Source organism: Aptenodytes forsteri, unplaced genomic scaffold, assembly GCF_000699145.1.
Source record: "Aptenodytes forsteri isolate BGI_AS27 unplaced genomic scaffold, ASM69914v1 Scaffold8, whole genome shotgun sequence".
Classification (NCBI taxonomy): Eukaryota; Metazoa; Chordata; class Aves; order Sphenisciformes; family Spheniscidae; genus Aptenodytes; species Aptenodytes forsteri.
This window is the reverse complement of record NW_008796218.1, coordinates 469,917-490,957: the sequence shown is the minus strand read 5'-3', so window position 1 is coordinate 490,957 and position 21,041 is coordinate 469,917. Positions and strand designations below refer to the sequence as shown.

General features: G+C 41.4%; 1 protein-coding gene across 1 annotated transcript in view; it reads right to left on the bottom strand.

Annotated features, from left to right (window-relative positions):
* BRSK2 (BR serine/threonine kinase 2) overlaps nt 1–21,041 on the bottom strand; it is a 331,200-nt gene that overhangs the window by 29,386 nt on the left and 280,773 nt on the right. The window contains exons 12-15 of the mRNA XM_009288666.2: nt 19,898–20,048; nt 6,076–6,136; nt 1,556–1,763; nt 360–408 (exon numbers count right to left, since the gene is read on the bottom strand). Coding sequence (XP_009286941.1) covers nt 360–408; nt 1,556–1,763; nt 6,076–6,136; nt 19,898–20,048 — 469 coding nt within the window. The remainder of the gene's footprint in view (nt 1–359; nt 409–1,555; nt 1,764–6,075; nt 6,137–19,897; nt 20,049–21,041) is intronic.

The following is a 21,041-nucleotide window of genomic DNA, read 5'->3' as shown; positions in this document are numbered from 1 at the left end:
GGGCTCTGAGCAACCTGATTTAGTTGAAGATGTCCCTGCCCATGGCAGGGGGGTTGGACTAGATGACCTTTAGAGGTCCCTTCCAACCCAAACTATTCTATGACTCTATGATTCTAAAATGAGGTGGTTACTGGGAGACTGTTTCATCACCTGCTGATCCCAGTGCCATTACTGAGGTATAGATTTTACCCAGGGTCATGAGCAGAAGAACCATTTCACATCTCTATCCCACTCACAGGATAACAGGATACAGTCAGATACTGATCCAGAACAGGAATATGTCACCCTATGACATTCAGGCCAGGAAATGACATTAGTTAAGTGGTGGAAAAAAAGTAGTGTACTGGCAAATTACTTACTCTGGGGATGATTCCGGGGTTAAATTAGACATCTCCTCTGGTGTAGGTACTGCCCATGCACGCACAGCCAAAGAGAGGGAGGGAGAAAAGAAACTGATGATTCAGTACACCTTCCATTTTCTGCTTGTATACCAATGAAACAATTCTGGCATTACACCCTCTTGCATTTGCCCACTGCCTCTGCAGACTAGTTCTGACATTTGAACATTGGTCATATGTCTCTAGATCGCTGTATCTAATCAAGTGCTGCATTTCAAGGCTCACCCTACCCTTCCTTAAATCGTTATGTAATCTTGCACTGGCTTCAATGGTTTCTGGTTCAGACCCAAACATCGTGCCAATTTGATTGCTTTACAATTGCTTCAAAGTCCAGTTGGACGCAGCTCAGTCACTGCCGCAATTCTCCGCAGTTCTCTGACCATCTCAGAGACAATGTCCCTGACCATCACAGTTCAAAATTTAACTCTTCTATGGCTGTAATCCTCCTTTGCCATGGGATCACATCCCAGTACCCTGTAAAACCACAGGGTGTTGGGATAGCTGCTGATGACATCTGAGGATAATGCATGTGACTTTGGGTGCCCTTTGCCTGAATACAAAAAGCCACCTGGAGCTTGAAGAAGAAAATTTTGCACATCTCAACACTCTAGGGACTCTGAAAACTGAAACAGGCCAGCAGATACGAAACCACTGATATTAAGGAGATATTTACACCAATTACCAAAGGAGGTAAAAAAAGCATTAACCAAGATCAAACAAGCTGTGCTTCAGAAGGGCAATCTCAGCCTATTGCCACTGGCTATCTTTTTTTCAACACAAGGCTCAGCCTGTGGCTACGGAGAGGTAGCGGAGTACAGCCATAGGGGAAATGGCAGAGCTCTAGGTTTGCTGACAAAACTAGTAGAGAAGCTGAAGATAAAATTTTCTTGTGTTCTAAGAGCCACAACAGAGATAGTAAGAGCTGTACGGCTACAGTGTGAAGAGGGCTCAGGAGATGCTGTTGGAGCAGGTGCAGTGGCATGACAGCCTGCTCACACGTGTCCTGGGTTAGGACTGGCTGACACTATCACTCTCATTTTCAATACCAATATTCAGTCCTTAGTACATGAAATTTGCAGAGCCACAGAGAGGTAACAACTTGCTGCTGAATGTCTGCCCAAATCAGAACCACCCTGTACGTTTGGGTGAGTACTCACCTTGCAATTTCCGGCGATGGAAGCGAGGAGACCCCAGGAAACTATTCTTGATTGAGTTGAGCCGTGTCCTCCATGGCATTCCTCCAATGCTGGGGCTGGATGGTGGTGTTGGGTTGGGTGTGCCTGCTGGGCTCTCCTTTGGCGTATGGACAGGTGTCCCCTTGGGGGTAGGGAGGGGACTTCCCCTTGGAGAGGGGTGAGGGGTAACCTGTATGATGGGGATAGATTTGGTGCTTGGGTCAGTACTAGAAGGGAGCAATCTAACAGGAGACATAGGGTTGGTCTGCACTTTAGGAACAGCCAGCTGTGGGTTAAAGCCGGCAGCAGGCGAGCGGCCCTGAGCATTCTGCACAGGGATGTTAGGGGAAGAGGGGGTGCTGATATTGCTGGCAGGGAGTGGGTTGGATTTAGTAGACTGGAGTGGTTTTTCGGCCAATTTGCTCTTGGATGGCAAAGTCTGCGTCTTTGGGTTGGGCTGAAGTGCTGGCTTTGGTTGGAGTACATGTCCAGGCCTGGAGGCGTTCCTACAAGCATCAGGGTCCAAGGAGACTTGGGGTCGGGGAGAGAAAGGGAGGTCGGAGGTCTGAGGGGGGATGAAGAACTTTCTGATAGGCTACGAGACAGACGCAGAGTGTCCATGCACATCAAAAACAGTGAAATACGCATAGAGCGGGCGAGCAGAGAAAGGAAAGTCAGAATAAAATCCATCCGAGTCACAAAGATGCACCATGTCACAAGGAGATACAAGAGATGGAGGTGAAGGGGTAGTGGGGGGAGGGGTTTTGCAAAGAAACAAAAACGAACAAACAAACAAAAAACAAAAAAAAAGACATGCAGTTAGCTGGGAACACAGCATAATCAACAACAGCAGCAGTGGCAGCAGCAAGAACAACAGTGTCATAACAGGCTTCATCATATTAACCAACCATGTGTCAGCAAAGGAAAACAACTGAAAGAAAAGTAAAACAAAGGAAAAGTAAAAAAAAACAAAATGAAAGAAAGTAACCAAGAAAAAAGAAGAGAGAAATGCTGTCTCTCTGGGATTGTTCTGATTGCCCTGCAGTGAGAGAAGCACGATGCTGTAGGGAGGTGAGGAAGGGGAAGAAGAACCACTTAAGTCACAGACAAATTGATATGTGCCAAGAATGGGACCACCTCTTTCAGCTTCAAGTGCCCATATGCAAACCCAGCAGAGAGATGAAACTCAGAACAGGTGTGTGATACATACAGAGTGGTAGGCGATACACACAGGTTACTGCACACACCAGTCAGAACCTCTTTCCTTCCTCTTTACCCCTGACACTGGCTAATGCACACCCCAGCTGCAGCCACCCATTGCAGAAAGAGGGGGAACAGGGAGAGTGATGCCATGTGGGCATCCACTCTCCTCCCCTGGCCTGGAAGGTTAAATCGCTTAGCATTCACTTGGAGGCTTCAGAGCACACACCATCATGAGAAAAATATGAACTCAGGTTGGTGTTTGATTTGTAAACAGCTACAGCAAAAACTTCAGAGAGGTCTGGCAAATTTGTTTATCTGGGAAGAGATGATACCTCCCATCAGACTTTATGCTTCTCCTGCAATATCCCTCATCGCATTGAAGGATAGCTTGATAATTGGAATTTCTGTCATAAAGTCACAGCAATATTTGCCATTAAGTCCCAATTCTATGGAGGGGATGGGGTGAGCCATTGTTTTGTAAGACACAGTTTAAAAAGAAAAAGACAACCAAAGTTCACAATCCATCACTGAGTTATCGAAATGGGATTATGAATTTTTTTTTCCCCAAACAAGAACATTTACATGTTAGAGGCATTTTGGGAAACCATTCATCTGTCGACAGCAAACAGCAATAAACAGACTTGGGAGGATAGAAGCCTTTTAAAGGGATATCAGCAAGCTAAAAATCACATTTAAAACAAAATGAATGTCCTTACAAAACATTGCTGTTAACACCTTAGATTACAAGTACTGGCAGAATTGTAAAAATAGAAATCACTACTCAAGATCTTTAGCTTTGGTCTGCACTCAGATTCTGATTTCTATAAATTATTACCTATTATAAATTATTTATCACCACTATTATTATTACTATCCATTCTTAACACCTAAAAACTGTAATCAAGCACTGTCCAGACATACCATGTACACGTAACCATGCCTCAAATCTCACTCCCAGGTAAGCACACTCACTAGTGAGTTTACTTTCTGGGTTTGATGGATTAGCACAATGTTGCCATATTTAAAAAATGCAGAAATGTATTTTAAGACAATTCCTAAAATTGTTTGTGTCAAAGTTTTGTAATTACTTTAAAGAACTTAGTGTTAGGCCACCAAAATTAAAAGAAAATCACTACATCAAAACATTTGTGTTATTATTAGGATTGTAAAGTTAAACTAAAGTCTGCCATGTTGGTAAATTCTGATCACCAATGAGAAAGGAAGGAGAAAAGATGAGGAAAGTGGTTAAGTTATGGAAGTCACTATCAGCATCTGACTATTAACCATTTGCAAATGACACCAATGGATAAAGTCAAAAACTGTTGATTGCAAATGTTTCCTTGCAGTTTTTATATCTTATGTGTATGATGGTTTGAGAAACAAATTTGAAAGAAATAAGTCAAATTCAACTCCCACTTAAGCCATTAAGAATCTGAAGGGGCACCCTTAATTACTGCATTTTTAATAACGAAATAAAGAACAAGATTAGGCCTATATTTCAGCTGGTGCAGTGGGGAACACCATTAGCAAGATCTTGTGAGATTTAAGAACTCTTAGTTGCTGTCGAATTCAATTCCTCATAGAACTGAACCTAAGCAGCGCATATAGTGAAACATGTATTTGCTTTTTAAAGTATGTTCTCTTTCAATAATCTAAGGTGCTATTAGAAGCATAGGTAAGGACGTTTAAAAAAATATGATTTTTATTCCAACATTTCCTTTTAAGCCTCAAATTTGACCTGCCTTAATATCGTTATGATCTGCTGAAAATGCCATCTGGTTGCTAAATCCCTTTGAAGACTATTTAATCAACTGCCTATTAAGTAATAATGGTAAGATACAGTAACTATGGAACAGATCTTGTCATCCTTATTCTTTGATGTAGTCCTACTGAGATGTCAGAAATTGATCCCAAGAGATCAATTAATGAGATCAAGATTTAGGTTTGCTGCACGGGATGCTTATTTTGTGCACAAAACTGTTTCCATGCTCTTTTTCAGTACATTTTGCAGTGGCATAAGAGTTCTCAGACCTCTGCTTCATTCCACTGACATCCAGGAGTTCCGGTGCAGAAACAAGGAAATGGATCTGCACTGGTTCCTGGCACATTAAAGACTCAGAGGAGACCACAAAAACATTTATGCCAGTTGCAAAACAGGGTAACAATTGATAGGAACCCAGAATACATTTCAGAAAATAGTTCAGTCAAGCAAGGAGTTGGAAGCTTTACTAGCCTATAAACTTACACCCGACAGTGTGTCTTTATGCATAAGAATTACACACAGTGTTACTGGGGAATTACAATTTTAAATACTTGGAATACTGATGTTATCTTCATATACCTAAGAGTAGATCCATAGGTGTATCCATACCCTAACACATGGAATATATCCATTTCCAATGGGGGATGGCATCTTCTCATGAAGTCATGAAAAGTATGTAGAAATCCTCCAAAGACTCTGGGCCAGACAATTAGGTAACATGGATTGCCACAGCCCTACAGACTTCCTGATGAGTTCTAGACTTTTGTAAGGACTGTAGTCTTGAAGCGACTAAGCTGACCTTGTCAGACACTAGGAATACTGACTCTTATCCCTAAAGAAGTTACCAAGGAGAGGGAGGCCTCTGTCATTGCACTTAGAAATTGTTAATAACTTTGCAACAGATGTACTATCAAGCATGTTTTGTACTAGCTGAGTATCAGTATTAGTTGAGTATCGGTATTTAGTTGACTTTATATTGAATAAGGGCATGTGAATGTACCTTGTTTATAGGGGTTTGAGTGTTCTTTTCTCATCTTAGTCAACTTCTTACTTCCCTTTTAAATTTGCTAGCCCTCAAATTTGTATAATTTATTTTCTCTGACTTTCTAATACAAGCTATTCTGAGGCAAACAGAATCCAGCTGGTTGTAACCAGCATAGTTTGGTGCTCTACTGTGACCTGACTGAAGGTAGCTGTGAAATGGTTCCTGATATTTGGTCTGAAACCACACCATATACAGACCTCAGCTGGATATGGCAGTATTTAGTCACAGCAATGTTATTCTATGTGCTTATGAGACTGAAAAAGGGCAGGGGCACAGTGAGATCCCCGCTAACAGTGCAGGGAACATGTATGAGAAATTTGCTGCTTGCATTTGTAAATAACATTTCCTTCACCACCCATGAAAATTTACAAGCTGCCAAGGAAAAACAAAACATCCCAGCTAAGAGCCACAGCTCTGCAGCAACAGATGTCAAAAAGCATCAAGCATGTGTGAGTGAATTGGACCAACAGATCTTGAAGCAGCACCACTTACCCTTGGACTGCTGAGGGGACTGGTGGAGAGCCCAGACGACGCTCCGCTGATTGACCGAGACCTGAATGGACACAATAAGGGAAACAGCCCTCAGAAAACTTGGACAAGTAATAACCCTGAACACCAGCCACCACAGGCACAGGCATGAAGTGAGGAGGACGAGGGAGGCTGTCACAGGAAAAGCACATGACTCTTTCCTTTCACTACTGTCACATTTTTCAGTTGTGCCACCCTCAACACAAAGAAATACTGCTGCTCAGGGAGGATACTATAATCCCTTCTCATTAAAAGAGTTGCTACCTTCTTTTCGGTCATCAAGCACATGGAAGCTACTACGTCTGACCTGTGCAAGCTGAACTGCTGAATTCAAAAAGGACTGTCAAGACATTCATGTTGGTGCTGAGAATTCTCTTCTGTGCAGTGCTGGTGGACACAGAATGAGATGTTCTCTGTCACAAGCAACATGGAAAAGCACCTTGTGTACAAGGCACAAAGGTAGGGGATTCTTCCAGATATTAAGAAACAAACAAGTCTCCATGATCCAGGCACACAGTGTTTCCTATGTGATGACTTCCCAATGAAATCAAAGCTCACATTGGCTTAATCCTTTCCAGCTTCTCACTGATGGATTTCACATCCCTGCTCTCCAGTAAGATTTCCTACTGTTGCATTAAACAAGCCAGGTCTTCTCTATGGATAATGAGTTCTGCTGTTGTTGATAACTTTATTAATATCAAGATAACAGCCCAGGTGCCCTCAAAAAGAGGCCAGTCAAGGGAGAATAAACTGTCCTTTTATTTGCTGACAAGGTCACCTATACTGTAATGCTCTCATGCTCTCCAGCAAAGACCACCTATGAAAAATGTCAGCTGTAGACAATAAAATATAAAAATGTGCTATGCTAAACGTGCTGAAAGGGCAGACAGGCCAAATGCACAAACATTTCAGCAGCAGAATTTTCCAGGAGGAGGGCTGCCCAGCAGGAAAAAACAACCCCTCTGTGTTACTGTAAATGAGTAAGTCCTAGAGGCAGCTGCTTTCTATCCTTTTTAAATAGATAGAAAGTTGTCTTGAAGACTGAAACATCTTATAGGAGAGGACTTGGCTAAGAACATAGTTGTTCAACAACCACCATGCAACATGTCAATATAGCAAACCTATCAATGTTTCACATATAGTAAGAGCCATGAAAGCAATTACTTGCCTTCAGGTAACAAAACATGAAAAGGTGAAATCCTGTAGATGCTTGGAAAACAGAGTGCATGTGTGTATGTGTATACATATGTGTCTATGTGTGTGCACACACATATATATATTTAAAATTGATATAGGTCAGATAGTTAATGTCAGTTTATACATAAGAGAATATAAAACAAATTTAGACCATAAACTGTCTCAGTTTACTCTCTTCTACTGTTATAGAAGAATAAAACAAAAAAATCAGTTTCTAAAATGGTCTCACAGACCATTATATTACTAAATAAATTTGAGTAGTAGAATTATTAAAAAATATGTGAACTGCAAAAGAGGAAATACTTCCAAGGAAAAAGTAAGCTACCACTAAACACAATGGCAGGTCCTGTTCTCCCTATTTGCATCCTCTGCAGAAACTACTCACTGATGGTTTTCTTTGTATCTCATTGCAGTTTGTCCACCACAGTAAGTAGGTGAAACCCAGAAGCCCAATGCTTTTTTGCCAGATTAAATCTAAATTTGCAGCATGAAAATATGGGGCACTCATTCTATGCAGAAACTCCCCACTTACATTTTTCCTTGTACCCTGCTGCAGTCTGCCCATCATAGTACAGCGGTCAAAAACTAAAGCTCAGTCTTGGCATTCCTTTGCACTAGATTAAACCAAAATTTGTACCATCAAGATCTGGGGCACTCATAAAGGTTTATGCAAAGTAATTTTAAGGGGAGAACCATCTGCTCCACTTTTGAAAAGCTGTTTTATGTGCCTCTCCTATAACTGAAGTAGCTGAGTACAACACAGATGTGTTGTGCATATGGGAAGTCCATTTAGTTAAAATCTTCCTTGTATGAGTCATCAGGAGAAGCTTCTTCCAAACCATAAATTACAAGAGGAGCCTATAGATTATCTTGGACAAATGTGGAAGGCATTTAGGTGCCCAGAGATGCAGTTAAACACCTACTTAGGAATTAAACTCCCACTAGGAGCAGTTCCCGCCAGCTCTTAATTGTGGTGGGAAAGTCCTCTCTGACACTCACCTGAATTCCAGGATACTTGATTAAAAGTTCCAATCTGCTATTTCCTCTTTGCAATCAGGTGTTTCCAAGAGTCCTGAATTCTCCCCTCCCAACCCCATTGCCTCCTATTTTTTTACAAAAATGATCACACGCACGGAGGGCAAAACATGGCAGGCCCCACCTCCCAACTCCCAGTTCCTTATTGGAAGCAATATTTGAAAAAGAGTTGTTGGGTACTGTGCTTTCATCCAGCCTAGGAGCCTGAGGTAGGGGACAGAAGAGAGAGTTAGTGTGAAATCCTCCTGGAAATGCATTCAGTATCCACATGATTACTATCGAACAAGCTTTATTTCTGCTGCTGATTTACATGCAAAATACATAAGAAGTAAAGTAGGCCCTATAGCAAGTTTTAGTTTGTCCACACTGGAAATTGTATATAGGAGCAGTAGAAAGAGTTTAAAGAATCCTGGGTTAATTTTAAGTGTTGGGGTGAAAAGAGAGCTGTACATTTTCAAAACTTTTCCCCTTTACAAGAGAGTGCTGGTATGGGATATGACATCCAGACTGAGAAGATCTTCCTTGCATCTTCTTCAATTTAATAAATCTCCCATAATTTACCTTTACAAATGGGACATAGTTCCTAAGCTGGCTATAAAAACTCAGTACAGTGGTAGGTTCTATACTGCAGTACAAAAATGCTAACAAGCAAAAAATGACAGATTTGTTCTTCCCATCAAGATCATCTTAGCTGGGAAATGCTAGAATTCAGTTTTTAAAAAAAAAAAACCACATGCACTGCTCCTGTATCTCAGAGTCAGGTGGACAGAACTGGGACAGGGCCAAAAGAAAGTAATGAAAATGTTGCATTATGCTGAAATACTTTAATGAAAGAACAGAGAGAATTTAAATTTTTATCCCTCTCACCAGAAAATGAAAGTATGAGGCCCTACAGGCAGCACATTAGTATGGCAGACCCTGGATGCTCTTATGTGTGGAAAGAGGAGAAAAATATGACATCACCTTATCTCTACGGCTATGAACTTAGTTTATTTAGTGGGAAATATCTATTAGTGAGTAACCTCCTAAGAGTCTCTACAGGCATTAAATGTCATTGGAATTATTAAATCTATAATTATTCCAATAACTTAATATTAAATGCAACAATCTAGGAAACTACAAACATTGTGTATGACTCATTTTGCTCTGTGTTTTGCATTGTTGTATGCTTGGGCACTAACTCAATGGAAGCCATTAAAAAGTTGTTGAAAATACAAGCAGAAAAGTTAATGCAGTTGCTCAGATAAAGAGCATTCCCTCAAACACAATTGCCAGATTTAGAGACACAAGAGATTCTTTAGTCCCTTCCAAAGTGACATAGTTGTTTTGCCAAGCCTGGAGGGAGGAATTAAAAAAAAAACATAAGGGAGCAAGACCCAAGGTTTAGGAGGGGGAAGATGTAGAGGGCACTCTAAACATAAGGTGGGCACTGAGACCATTGCAGGCTATTCCTCCCATCTCATAGACGGACAATAATCTGGAGACATCTGAGCTATGAAAGAGAGAAGCCAAGGACTGAAATGAAATGTGCATGTGTGGGCTGTAGTTTGTAGATGTGATGATTTTATACCTTATTCAATCTATTTGATACTTCAAAATATCAAAGTTAAAAGGTCCTTTGTTTTAAAGTCATTTTTTACTCATTTTAGCCAGCTGCTGTCAAAGGGGAAGCCATGCGAGGCCCAATTCACGTTAGACCAGTGGTCTCTTACTGGTGAAATTGAGGAGCTGGAATCCAGTTTCCAGCTAGTTTCAGAGAACTGCAGAATTTCTGGAGAGCTGTAAGAGGTGAAGGGCTGAAGCCTCACACTGCTGAGGTGCAGGCGGAGAGAAATACAAGAAGGAAAAGCACAGCTGACCTGGTAACCGTACTACACATATAGCACATGTACAGAGCACCTCTATATAGCCCTTCATTAATTTTCAAGTGCTTTAAACAGTGCATCTGCTAGTACACACCAGTAGAGTATAAAGGCTTCACAGCCAGCATTAAGCATTTGGGTCAGATTTGGCATTTGTTTCTTCTTTGAATAACCATCTTACAGAAATTTTTCTTACAATCAAAGGGGAGTTTGGTACCTTGTTGCAGTCCCAGCAGAACTTGCTTTCATAGCACAGTTTTACCAGGATGCTGAATACAGCCACTTAGCTGGTCAAGCTGGAGCCATGCTTCCAAGAAGGGGAGCCTGCAGCATGCATGCAGCGTGCAGTAATGCATCAGACTTCTGTCCCTGGGTGAAATGCCTTAGAAATTTTGAATTGGTTTGATTCCATGTGTAGTTTTGAAAGTCATTCCCAAAATATCCAGCCAACCTCTTATTCACTTCAAGCATAAATTGGGTGGAATTTGATACTCCTCTTTGCTTGCTCACTCAAATAAAACCAAAAAATTCTAAACTGTATTTCAGGGTATGGGACCCCTGAAAATGACCTGAATTAATATGCAATAGGTGAGCAGTCAGGCATTACAACATTTCATCACTATTACTCTTGGGTGCCCAAAATATACAAACTGTGCTTCCTTGCTCCCTGATCTAGGGAATACGAATAGAATACCTTTGATGCTCCACTGTCTTACAGTCCCAACGGTGCAAATAATACTAACTATAACACCTCTTACTGGGAATACTTATGCTTAAGTCAGAAGGTCTACTCATGGTAATAACCACTTGTAAGATGAAGCATTACAAAGACTACAGAGAAAGGACTGCAGGTGTTGGTAACACACCTCTTCTTCCTTTCAGCGCACACAGAGGGTGATGTTAAACAGCAGCACCTTCCTTATAATTGGCCAATTATACTAAAGTTCCATTTATAAATGGTTTAGAAAGAATTAATAAATAGTAAAGCATGCTACAAACATGAGAAGTAAATGTTACTGGTGCTAATTAGCTTTCTCAATATGTACCCTCTCAATAAGCTTTTGCTGTAGACTGTAGTGATCTATTACAATATTTTTATTAAATCATTTATTAATAAAATATTCTCCTTCTGTTAAGTATTTATAAATGGAACTTTAATTTGAAGCATGACTGCATTCCTAGTTGTACCTATATCCTCTTCATTGAAAATAAAGAGCTTTGTCTGTCTCGAGGGCCATCTGTTCACCTCTTAAGAAAACATACTAAAAAGAGAGGGAATACCCAGCATTTTTTTAATAACATGGATGGGATTCAGCTTCATCTTAAAAAAAAGAAGAAAAAAGGATAGCTTAGGATCAAAATTAACTGGAGGGTACCAAACAGATATAAAAAGCGCTAAACGGAGAAGGGGGTTTCATTCTCAAAAGGTGTCCTGGTACCTGCACAGTGTATGAGGATAGTTCTCTGTGCCCACAGACATTGAAACATAGAGACAAACAAGAGAACAAAAAAGAACCCAAAAGTAAATTATATGGAGTGTGACTCCAACATAAAAACACACAAACACACACAATAGCACCAAAAATGCTTCTTCCCACATCTCTCTCTCTCTCTCTCTCTGTCCCTGCTGTAAAGCCTCATTCACTGAAGTATATCAGCCTGTATTGTATTTGTAAAGTGCAAATGAAAAGTTTCTCTACAAGATACAACAGGTCCCGCAACAGGAATAATCCAAAACTAGAGCTTACCCCAATGGATCAGCACTCGCCATCCTCGGAAAGGGAAAACGAAGAGAGAGGGAGAGAGAGAAAGAAAGAAAGAAAGAGGGAGGGATGTGGAGGCAGGTGGAGAGAAGAGTAGGAAAAGCAGAGTGAAATACTGTTCGGAGAACTGAACGGTCATAATTATTGCCACTGGTGCCTACATCTTCAGAGACCAGGAACACTAGGGGGACAGTTTCATTTACCAGAAAACAACTTTTGTCCTGCTCACAATATTGCAGACACATCCAACTTTGGCACTGGGGAATATGGAGAGGGACATACTAAGGTTGTAAAAAAAAATTCCCAGCCAAATCCCAATTAAAGCAGTCAGCAGAGCAATGGGGTTCATACTTCATGCTGCATTTCTTTTCTGCCTCTTACATAAGGCACAGTTATATCAGACCGTTATCAAGGAAATTGTTCTTTTTGTCCCCACTTTGCTCAGTGTAGTGTCCCTCTGTCCCCCAAGCTGGCCTGGTAAGAAGTACTTTTTTTGCCACGAATGACTGTGAAACGTATTGGTTATTAAAGCATGCATTTCTGAGCCAGCTTGGGAGCCCAGGGTACAAGATTGTAGCTCAAGCTGTGAATCTGCTTTGATACTAGCTTATTAGTCATGATGGTCTTGTAGTCAGGAATTCAGATCAGCTAGAACATACCAGCTCAGCAACCCGGCACTTATCTCTGTGGATGCCATCTTGTGCTCCAGGATCTCATTTTTCATTTAAAATAAATTCAGTTTCTGGGTCTTAAAGGTTGGAAAGAAAATCTTTCAAATGTGAATGGAGGATAAATCAATGCTGTGCTGAAAAGAGTCTGAAACAGCAGCTCTAAAAGAAGAATGAATCTCTGGCTTGTTGACTTTGAAGCGTAGCAACAATCAAAAACTTCAGTATTCTTAATTTTTCACTACTAACCAAAGCATTCAAAATTGAAAAGAATAGTCAGACTATTAAGTTTTCAGGGGTGCAGGTAAGCAAACTCAGGAAAGTGTCACCACCTTTTCACATTAACAAAGATTAGATTAGAAATAAAAAAAATCTGGTGTGTTATTAAGCCAAATTATTTTCAAGTCGGATGCAGCGCTTTTTTCCTCTCTGTCTCTTTCTCTCTCTCATTCTCTCCATTTTCAATAACAGGCTCCCAAGCTGCCAGAACTACCTCTGGCTGGGTGAGGAAAATCCATTCTCCACAAGACGGTCACCAACAGAAATGCCAAATTTAATATATGCCCAGTAGATTTCAGTTTACTGCTCAGTGCAACTAGCCATGCTTCTGGTTACATCAACATTGCAAATGCTGGGCTGGGCAACGCAAGGCAGTTTTTAGAAAAGTTAAAATTAAAACATAGTTAGAATAGAAAGAAAAAGCTGTTGTGCTACGCATTGATAGAGAAGTGGAAAGAAGCATTACAGTAAGTTCTTTTTCATGTGTTTGAGTGACACTCCATTTGTATTTCGGTCTGGAGTGCAAATTTGGGTAAGATCTAATGCATATATATACAAATACATATATGTGTATATATTTAGGGACAAACGCTGTCCTCAATTGTACCCGTACAAAACTATCTACAGTGATGTAACTGAGAAGAGCAAATTGACACCCATTGTATATTGGAACGTGTGTGTATATTTATACAGAAAATATACCCATATTCACACATGCAGAATATTAAAATGTAAATAGAATGGGTGCAAGAAGATTGATTAATTTTTCTTTCAAGTCATTTTCCCAACAGGGAAGGCACTGAAGAGGTTAACAAAGAGAATGGACAGCAAATTGACAATAAGGAAAAGGAAGAGGGAAATGAGGTTTAAAAAAAATGAACAATCCCAGGACACAATAGACCCAGAAGCGCAGACATGTGCATTCCCTACAATACTGAAGCAAGTGAACTACGGAGCTGCAGCAACCCAGATACAGAAGAAGAGAAGCACTGAAAGAGGGGGTGAAAGACAAAGTCAGAAAGAAAGAAAAAGAAAAAGAAAGGGACAGTGGCCTCAGCTACTAAGACAACCATGTGCATCTAGAGGGAAGGGACCCTTAAAGATGCAGTATTCCTTTAAAAAAGACATCATAAGGTTGGATAATTAAACACTGGCCAAAAATTTAATGACCACCATGATCAGCTGGCCCCATTTTGCTGGGGTTCTCTTTGCTGCCTATCCCTTTCGTTCATGTGGCTGTGCGCAGATCCAGAATCCAGGTCCTCTCACTTTCCCACTGCTGAGGTCCTTCATCCTAACTCTTAGAAGTGGGAAGGAGGTAAGACCACAGCGCATGTGATCCTCCAAAAATCAGCCTGGTCCTTCAATGAGAAGGACCCTGGGTAATCCTTGTGCAGTGCCCTAACCTTCTCTTCCTGTACTCTGAAAAATATCACCTTTGAAAGGGAACATGAAATGCCCATGTGTATTTAAGAAATTCCCCCAGTGGTTACTGAAGGGTCATTTCCTCTGCTCCTAACACAGCTGTAGCAGCTGCTAGAGAAGGACAGAGGGACAATGAATGGTGCTGGGAACATCTGCTGAAAGACCCTTCTCCTGTCACAGACAAAATTTCTGCACTTCTCTTACTGGACCTGAATTTTAACTACTGTGGAAAAGCTCATCTTCAGAGTAGTTTCAGACTAACTTTTAGTACAAGAAGTGCCACATGTTCAAGAATAGAACTGACATATAGGGGGAATCAGAGAAAGGAACAGGAATTTTCATGTCTATGGTAATAGTTCAGGAAAGCCCAGCCACTAAAGACTGTATAACCACTACTTCTTCATGGCTGTGAAACTTAGAGGTTTCTAACAGTTTGGGTCCAATGCTTGTTCCTATCTTGGCATCTTAAAGAGGGTGCTTGACACACCACATGAGGCACAATCTCTCCTGCAGATGCACAATGTTCTTCATTGTGGCAGGTTCAAGACTTAAAATGCTGCCCACAAAGGACTGCCTCAGTCTGCAAAAGGCCAAAACAGGGGCTGTCCTGCACACATCCTACAAGTCTCCTGAGGCTTAAAGGCCACATTTATCTTTAAATAGAAAGGTTTCTATTAAAAGGGGAAATGGAAAGAAGAATGGTTTGCCAAGTCCATAGGTTCCTTTAAGGAACCCACTGCTCCCCCCTTTTTGAATCATATGGAATACTCCTAACCTTTGGGTAAGCTAAGTGTTTGTCCAAAATGTGTAAGGATTACATTTTGATGAAGAATTATCCATTGGGATGCCAGCTTTTAACATTAGAGAAGAATTGTCTTCCTCTGAGACCGAAATTTTAGGAACAACATGTCCACTAAAAACCTTCCCAAAAGTCTAAACTTTTTTTTTTTGTTCATGGACCCACATGGGTCCACTTATACTCCCTAAATCTGGTGGCCTGCATGTCTTCCATTGTGCCTCTATTCACAGCTGGGAGTTACCCTTTTTGTTATTCTTCACCATCTGTCACCTGAACTGCTAGACTGGAATCATACTCCAAAAACTCTATCTTCAATCATCTTTTCCTCTTGTGTTCTCTGGTGCAGCCAGGGTAGTCTTAAGGAGTTTGTCTCTTACCTACAGGCATTTAATATTTTTCTCTGTCAGACAGGATTTCCAAAGTTTCATACCATTGTTGTCACTGACTCAGTTGTGCTGCTGTTTCTAGTGTTGGGAGTGGAGCACTCTGGGCTTTCCTAGTGTTTTATATTCCAATCCTTCCCAAAGCAGTCTTAGCAAATATGTCTTCTACCCTGGGCATCCTCACTCATGGCAGAACTGAACCAGAAGTAGCAGTAGGATGAAATTTTAGTGGGGAAAACGTTGGTACAGTCACAGGCTGCATTGGGTATAGCCTCAAATGAATGGTACTGTACAAAAATATATGTGGTGTGGGGCTGTAAATATCCCACCCTCTTTGTTTCTCTCTAAAGAGAGAACAGCTATGTCCCCACACGGAGAAGGTAAGTACTGCATCTTTAAGGTCTCAGCAGTGAGGTAGAGGAGAGGAACATATTGTCAGTGTTTATACCTTTCTTCTTTGTTGAATTTGGGATTGGCTTCAGAGATATCCAGGCTTTTACTGAACATTGTTTTACTATGGCAGGAACAAAGCGAGAAAACAGAGTTACTAGTGTGGACATTTACAAAAGAGAGTCACCTGAAGCAATGCTGGACACCCAGCCCCCCAACCCATCCTCCCCTTTTTAAGCAATGCTCTGAAAAACCTTTCTTTTACTTTCCAACTATGGCTCAAGCCTACACAGTGCTGAAGTTCGTTATCTTCCCCTGACTTCTGAGGTCTAAGGTGACTCCCCCCATACATAAAGCATGTAAACCCTGCTCTCCTTTATCCAATTGAAAACCCAGGTACCATCTACTTTGTCACATTGTCCAGGGAAAATAGAACATGCCTGAAGGCACAAATTGCAAAGCGCTCATTACTCAGACTTTTCTAGAAGACTTCAACACTAAGCACAATCTGGGAAAAGGTTAAAATCAGACCATAGAGCCTCTTAGAGGAACAGTAATCCATTTTGTATTCTAATTTGTAGGGTCCATTACCACTTACTCCCAACTCTCTTCCCTATACTCAGTGTATAGAGAAATGCCCTTCTTTATCATCTTGGGTATGAGTCCCTGAAGCTTAGAAGCAAAATTCCCTATGTTTTGCTAAAGGGGCAGCTCTCTGTAATATGTTTCACTGGTAATATGCTTCATTGTTTCACAGAACACTGCTTCCTAATGTTAGCTGATCTTTCATGCAAGCTATCCACTTCAATAACCAGAAGAAAATGAATAGTTAATGAAGCCCATTTTAGAACAGTTTTTGGACTCTCTCAACAGAGCTGCTGAAAATTTCTGGTATATCCCCGAGGGATTCTATCTCCCAAGGAATTCTTCCTAGTCTGTGTGACTTTGGCACAAGGGACAAATTAGCTGGTGTTAAACTAAGCTCAGAACCTACCTCTTTTCTTTTGACATTTCAATGAAATACCAGATAGTCTGAGAGGTGTGGATACCACAACAGCAGAAGCAATTAAGATGTAATTATGAACCCGTTTAGTTGACAACTAGTAGGGAAAACCAAGAATTAACAAAACTTAGTCACCAGTTTTAGGATGGCTGGTGTTTGTGCATACTAACTTTGCCATATACAAAGACCCAATGGAGAACACTTGCAGAGGTCAGCAGAAGCATTTCAAGGAGTCTGTAAGCTCAACAAGCAGCCTTTGTGCTGAGTTCCCCTCCTCCATTACCCAAAATTAAGTCACTGAAGGACTATGATTTTCACTTAATACTTTCTCAGCCTGTAGGGTTGAAGGCTGCCAAGTTTCAAATCTCAATGGAAAGATAGGCCCTTAAGCCAAGACCAGACACTTGTAGGGTCCCCGCATGGTTACCAAGAGCACAGTTCATCACACACATAACCAGAGGTTATAACATAAATCCCTTTTATGCAAGCAAACATCTGTTTACTGCTGGGAAAGAGGACAATAGGACGAAATCACAAGACACATGGGTGTGTTCTGCCCACTGGTTAGAAGAGTATATCTGCCAGCTCAAGAAAGAAGCAATGGCTCTGTGTCTCCAGATGTTTACACAAATCATCTGTGTCTAAACAGGAGACCTGTTTCCATGGTCCACCTCCCTGTCTTCCTAGTATTGTAGGATAAAAGCACTGAATAGTCATCTGTTGAGACCAAAAAATGTCATTCTTAAAAAAGCATCCACTTCTGTTATCTAAGCCCTACTGCTGTAAAATCCACTATCAATGGGTCATTTCATGGAATATAATATGCGACTAGCCATTAAAAATCACCCACTCTTGGTGGAAGGCACTTGTAATTTTGTTACCGACTGTTCTGACAGATGGTGCCCCATCAGCAATGCATCGTCCCCTAACAATCCCCATGCAGTGGTGTTCATTAATGAAGCCAGTTCACGTTATAAATGACTGTGCTGCCAGCAACACAAAATGTGCCACTGTCATCTGTGGATGTGGATGGTATGAATTATGGAAGCTCACACATGGAGTAAAATAACATCTTCCCTTTAACCCCTTCCAAAACAAGCACTACCAAGCCCACCATCATCAGTCATGGTGTTATTACATCCCTTTCTCCACATTTAATCACACCTTTATGTCCAGCCCTGAGTTGTGGTATGTATTGCCCTGTATCTCTTTTGTGCCTGGCAGGTTTGACTTCCTCCTTAAACCAAAGCCCTTCTTTACTGATATGTAGCCTGGACATGTCTCTGCTCTGAACTCATCTCAGACCTTTTGACTTCAATTGTTTCCTCATGTGCAGAACTGAGTGAGACATTTAAAAGCAAAAGAAATACTCTGGATAGCAGACACAGCTTTGCCTCTTCAGACTTTGGAATCCAAACTCAAAGCTGAGAGCTGGAAGAGAAGGTGTCAGCTCTCAGAAAACATTGGGATCAATCTAACACATCCTATTTGTTCCGCCCAGTTGGACACTTACTGTAAACAGCTGCAGCGTACTGCAACTCACAGGCAGCCTTGGGGTGGGGGAAAGTGATTCACCTCTGTCTGGCTCTGGGAACTTCATGACCCATGCATCTACCAGGTACCAGATTAAACACTGCAAGCTGAATAAGGAGCGAGCAACTGTTTGTCAGTGTTGTGTTCATCCTTATCACTTTGAGGCCTATGGGGAACACTGAGCACACCCTGTCCTGAACACTTCCTTCACCCAGACCTCACATCAAAGCAAACCACATATTCAAGACAGGTTTCCAACCTACACTACAATGAAAAATCTTTATGGCAGTGTATCTCAAGGCCACATGTGCAGTTTGAAGTAAGTCCTAGCAGATTCTGTAAATCACCACTTTCTCCTCACTGTAGAACTGTAGCAGTTGCCAGCAAAACTTTTCCAGCAATTCTTGGGGCCTCTGGACATGAAATTATTTCACGTTCTTCACCCAGTTCTCAGTCAGCAAAGGGAGTTTCTGGGCACAGCAGGCTCTTTTTGAGCAGATCTTAACAGCTGAACAAAAAAAATCATGTAATAAAGCTAAAACAGAAGTTACAGCATGACCAGCATACATATATGTGAAGTGTTCTTTTATATTGATTGATTTATGCAAGTGTGAATCTAAATGCACGTGCTTCCCTTAGGGTAGTCATAGGGACCGAGGAAGCAACGTCCACGGTTCACATAAATGAACTTCCACAGTTCACTTGCTCTCCCAAAACCTGCCTTGAGGAGACACCATTTTCCTCTGCTGTTTCTCCACAAGACTGACACTTTCTTTGATAGAAAAGAGGCAAAATTATACACATTCCATCGCTTTACAGGCATGTCCTAATTTATGTGGGTCAGATGCATGCTGGCTCTGACAGCACATTTTAGAGGCATCTACAGATGCCTGGACAAGGCTTTCCAGATTCAAGCTGTTCTGATGACATGGAGGGTGGGGTTCATCTCATTTAACTTCGGGTGCCCAGAAGCTAGGCACCTAATCAAAGATAGTCATCTAGATTCCTGTTGTAGGCTATGGAGACAGAGAGGAACAACTGGAGGGTAATTTATCCCATCTAGGATGGTTGGAATAGAGGACATATGTATCTGAGACCTTCCAAAGCCCTCATCTGTCCCCATTGCCTAGAGTGACAGCCTGTATCACAAGCTTAGATTGAATGCCTATGTTCTTGACAATTAAAAAGAGGTGAGATGAATCCTGCCCAGAGGACGTGGTGGTTTCTTGAGCAATAGCTGCAAGCAAACAGAAACCTTAAGCCCCTGGCAGGACTTCTGGTCCTGTGTGCATAAGCGCTGCTGGTGGCCAGATCACGTTGCAAATGTGCTTAGAAGTTGTAATGAGTGCTGGTGCGAATAGAAAAGCTCCACAGCTTCTTGGTATGTATAACATAAAAGGGGGTAGCAAACCCAGACAGGCAGGACTCCTGGGTAAAGGAGAGACCCACCTCTGTCCATGTTGTGCCATTTCAATAGCTCTGCGAGCAGGGACTGGGGAGCCGCCATCTGTCACACTGAGAACCTCCATCGACTTCCTTTCTGGCCGCCGCTTCCCATGCCTGTTCAGCATTGGGGAGTCCACACGCTTCCTGGGGGGATCTTTATGAAAAGAAAATGCTGTCAGCTGAATTTGGCTGTGACTTACCTTACACAGGTTGGTTAAATCCTCTCTCAACAATCTCACTCTCACACCTCCCCTGCAGAGACAGGTATCTTCGTGATGGAGATGATAATTTGCAGTCTCTCCCTTCTTCCAAATTTGCAAACATTAAGACATAAGTTGCAATCCATCTACAGACAGAAGGAGCACTGCTACTGCCCTGAATGTACGAGTACTGTAAAATAAAGGTACAACTATAGGATAGCTTGCAGAAATTACCTTACAAAGCTGATAACAGTAATAACAAGATGACAGCATGGGCTATAGCACAACCTGTTAGCCAGAGTATAAGCCATCTAAGGATCCTGTACATGTATGCAGGTTGCTAGAGCTTGCCTTCGATGTCCCTGGTAGCTAGATTAAATGTGACACAGAGACGTAAGTACACTCTGAACTCAGAATTGCATTCTCCTCTGAAAACATACCCTTTTTTTGCATCTTTAAGATTAGATTTCAGGTTTTCCCTGCTGCTTTATATTTTTCCTCCTTCAGCATTACAAATTAAACATACTTGTCTACCTGAGACAAATCTCCAATGAGAGCTACTAAAATTTATCTCAGAGGTCATCATACAGCTTTTACTGCTATAGCAACGGAAGTGCTTTACACTTTTTATTGTGTAACATTTCTATGAGGTATTGAAGGGCTACTTTCACTTTGCAGAGTGAAAACTGAGATATAAGAATGAGATATTTAAAGGCAATTCATTCCTAAAGGTGCTGAGAAACATTTACTGCAGTTCTGAGGAGCACCTAAATTGCTCTGAAAAGAGTCTAGATACCAAACCACACTGCAGAAAGTGCTCCTAGGTGACTTGCCAAACCATACACACCTCCATGGTGAAGCAGAGAACCAAATGCAGACATGCTGAGATGTTTTATTGTTAACATCTCTCATGGCATCAAAACAGTGAAAAGAAGGAAGGCAGAAAA